Genomic DNA, 3,769 nt, shown 5'->3' on the forward strand with positions numbered 1-3,769 from the left:
AAGAAAGCTTGCTGAAAGAAATGAGAAGGAAAAATGAAATTCTCGAGCGTTTCACAAATGCCGTTGAAAGTGCTACCAGGGTCAAAATAATAACTACCGGATAAGACGGGCTGGATGAGTACTCCAAACGATTGTTGAAGATCGAAAAATAGAAAACTTATTCGCGAAAGAACCGAACCTGACGACGTGGTGGAAGAAATACTAGACAAAACAATTTTGTCTCCCGAAGAAATCGAGCCCTTCGTTATGATCAACGAAGGCGATCTGCTCGACTAATTGTATAATTGTTTTTATTGTTAACTAGTTATTAAGTCATAAAAAACATTTCCTAACCCGAAAAGCGGGCATGTCCTGAGAATTCTGTAAGGAAGATAGTTTTCTCATGTGTATTTGATATTTGTATTTAAATTTATGGTTTTATTCATCATCTATTTGTAACATGTTTATGTGGTTTCACCTTCGGTTGTCCAAAGATGGTCAATAATTGTTTGTATTATGTCATAATAACGGTTCGAATCCCTTAAGTTTTCACGTTGGCAGTGGATCTCTGTAAACGACCAGGATGTTGTATCATGCCCGAGAGAGAATCCCGCTTCGATGTTCCTAAGCGCATGTCGTGTAAAATGATGCAGGTGAAAATGATATTTTTCATGAATTTAGCATCCCATAGTCGGCATTTGGAATACTCCAAGCCTGCTGGCAAATGCTCGTTCGACATCCTGACGGGCAGCTTCTTGGCATTTGACAAAATGCTTCTCTTGGGGGTTTTGTGGTTGTGGAAGTGTTTCAAAAATATCGGCAAATTCGGATATTTCCATCGGCTAAAAAATATCCTGGAATATTTGCCACAAGCGGTCCATGTTCCTTGGATAAAGTCTTTCTGCAAAAGGTAAATTCCATAATATAAAATCAATAAGCGTAAAAATGGAACTTTTTCTGGTTGTTCTTTATAGACTTAGAAACTACTGAACTGGTTTTAGTTCAACTTGGAAACTGAGGGTGAGGCCGGAAAAGGTTCTTATCATGGTAAGAAACGTGTTTGTATAGATCGGGAACCAGAAAAAGTAACTATCATCGTATAACGAAATTTAACATGACATATATTTTAAAAGACTTACCTGCAGGATGTTACTTAGCAATGATGATCTGTCCTGTTCATTTAAATCGTTACAGCTTCCTGGGCATCCATAAAAACTATGCCAAATATAACCGTCTCTTGATGCAACTGCTTCCAACACAATCGTGGGATTGCCAGCCTCACCTTGGTACTGCCCTTTGAGAGCTACCGGGCAGTTTTTCCACAACCAGTGGACGCAATCGATTGAGCCCAACATTCCAGTGAATCCTCGATTGGCATTCTCCTTCATCAGCCGATCACGATCTTGGTGAGTTGGTGTCCGTAGATATTCGGCGGCATAGACATCAATCACCGCCGTACAAAACTTTTTAAGTATTACCAAAGCCGTTGACTCTCCGATCCGGATGTTTTCGTCGAGAGAATTCGCAGAGACCCCGTCTGCCAACATCCTCAACGCAGCTGTTGTTTTTTGCTATAGACTTTAGCCAACTTTTCCGGCTGAAAATAAGATGGAATATTGGGTACAGTTAAATGTATAACAAAAATATTGCGGCATACCTTGAGAAAACACCGAATACACTTTATCCTCATCATCCTCAAACAGCAGCAGACTTATTTGCTACGAGTTTTCAATTATTTCCTCGAGCAAATCCATTTTTTCGTTTACTCCCAAGATCTTACCTAAAAATGTTTACAAACAACTCGACAACTGTCAAAACTCCGGAAGCATGTTTAGATCAACCTGTATACATATCTCAGGTGGCGATGGAAATCCCATGCTAAGTGTTAGCGAAAGTTTTTTTTTAAACATTGTAACCATGACAATTCGTGACGTCAGTTGCATTTTCAAATAAACAACCAACAGCGAAGACTAGAGAAAAAAATAATTGTTTATGATTCTCGCCTAGGATACATAAACATCCTGGCAAGTGACGTAGGCTTTGTTTACCTTTTTACTTTTTGAATAACGAGTTCTGTAATAGTGTGCGTGTTTGTTCATCACCTTCTTTGTACCCATTGTGTTTAGATCACCAGTGGAGTTGCTAGTGTTTTCCTCAGCTCGGATCTAATTCTCGTATAATTTAGATCCAAGAGTAGACCACGGCAAAAGGTGCCCTTATGCGTTGATATTGAATAGGAGCACATGTATCAGCCGGTTTAGATAAAAATTCCGAACCAAGTAACCGCATTCGTGTTCCATTATACCAATTTCAACTCACATTGTTTTAGAACTGGTATAAGGATTCTGAAAGAGTCATTTTTTTCTCATGTTCCTTCCTATTTGTTTTTAGTAATTTTAAAATTCTCTTGAATCCACATTTTTTGCTTCTCCAAATTCATTAAAGCCAAAGCTACGGATTTTTTTCCATTCTCCATTCCTCTGTGTGTTGGAGCGAACGAAAATAAATGATTACAGCAAAATGCGAGTAATCCGATTTTACGATTTACTGGCCGGTCAGATAGACAGAACCGTCCTACAGCTTGAGGTGGGAAAATGTTTTCGCGGAAACAAATTCGTGCTGTTTCAGGGGATTTTGTTTCGTCCGCTGATATGCTGAAGAATCACCAGAATGTTTCTCCTCTTTTGATGGTCTTTAAAGCTCAACGAGTGGCCGTGCTGTGCTGTTTGAAGGATGTCTGACAATTATGTGTTGTCATAGCGATGACTTGAATGTCGGTGAAAAAAAAACAATTGTAGAATTGGTAGTTTTTTCTTCTTCTAAAGAACAGCTGACCCGTTTCATAATTGTGGCCTACGGCAATTACGAGTTGAAAAGATTTGTTCTTCAAAAGCGTCGGAAGGTTTTCAACATATTTTTAAACGCTTTCATAATTTGAAAACTTTTCACTCAACAAAAAAAAAATGAAGAATGAGAATATAAACTTGAAAGATTCCGTAAAAAGGCACAATTCTGCACTACCGATCATACATAATGGTCAACAATTTACTCATCGTACCTTGAGTGTGTTTTTAATGCTGGTAAAGAATTTGAAAAACATCAAGCCATGGTTGGAAAAATGGGCGAGATGTTCGTTTTTTTTTCAAGGTTCGAGGGTGGTAAAAATGTGTCGACTAACAGAAAAGGAAAAAAAAAAAGAAAAACAGTACACGTAAAGGCACAGATCTTGGGAAAATGGAACTGAGAACGAAACGAAAAGAAGAGGATGTGCGCATTTGTCGTTTGGCAGTTCTACCACTGATTCCGGTTGTTTAAGCTGGCAGTCCGGGATCAAAAGAACCTAAGATTTTTCTTATTTCAATGTTGTAGGACATACTAAGTTCACTGCACAGATGGAAAAATGTTTTCGAATAATTGCTTCATGGTTGGTTAACGGGAGTAATTTTCGAGATGACCTACTTTTGCTGAGGTTACAAGGAAGCAATGATAGAAGGAAGTTATTTCAGTACCTTTCTGGCATTTTTTTTTATTATAGCAAGATGTGTAGGAAGATTTTTTTTCCCTAACCAAGTCCATGATTCACATGACCGTGAAAAGGAACAGTACATGTTTTACTCCTATTATTTTTTTAAGAATACATGCAGCATCCTGAAATCAAAGTTAGTAAAAGGTGGAACGACCAAAAAGTGCTTAACTTCTACAAAGCATAAATCCCGTAATGTTCTTTGCAATTATCGAAATTTTTCGGTGAGTTTTAATAATAATAAACAGATTTACATTTGATTTGGCA

General features: G+C 37.9%; 1 protein-coding gene across 1 annotated transcript; it reads right to left on the reverse strand.

The window, feature by feature from the left end:
• Nucleotides 1-408: 408 nt before the first annotated feature.
• LOC129750015 (uncharacterized) lies at nt 409-1,776 on the reverse strand. The gene is made up of 3 exons (XM_055745196.1): nt 1,637-1,776; nt 1,119-1,576; nt 409-880 (listed from the first exon to the last, which is right to left on the reverse strand). The coding sequence occupies exons 2-3, from the start codon at nt 1,524-1,526 to the stop codon at nt 521-523; spliced, it is 768 nt and encodes a 255-aa protein (XP_055601171.1). The 5' UTR covers nt 1,527-1,576; nt 1,637-1,776; the 3' UTR covers nt 409-520.
• Between the last annotated feature and the right edge of the window lie 1,993 nt (nt 1,777-3,769).

The sequence above is a fragment of the Uranotaenia lowii genome, chromosome 2, assembly GCF_029784155.1.
Source record: "Uranotaenia lowii strain MFRU-FL chromosome 2, ASM2978415v1, whole genome shotgun sequence".
Taxonomy (NCBI): Eukaryota; Metazoa; Arthropoda; class Insecta; order Diptera; family Culicidae; genus Uranotaenia; species Uranotaenia lowii.

Bases quoted from the DNA above. Each gene is read 5' to 3' on its own strand.
- LOC129750015 (XM_055745196.1), bottom strand. From the start codon at position 1,526: ATGTTGGCAGACGGGGTCTCTGCGAATTCTCTCGACGAAAACATCCGG. The intron at 881-1,118 runs GTAAGTCTTTTA...TACCTTTTGCAG, and splicing joins TGCTAAGTAACATCCTGCAG to AAAGACTTTATCCAAGGAAC.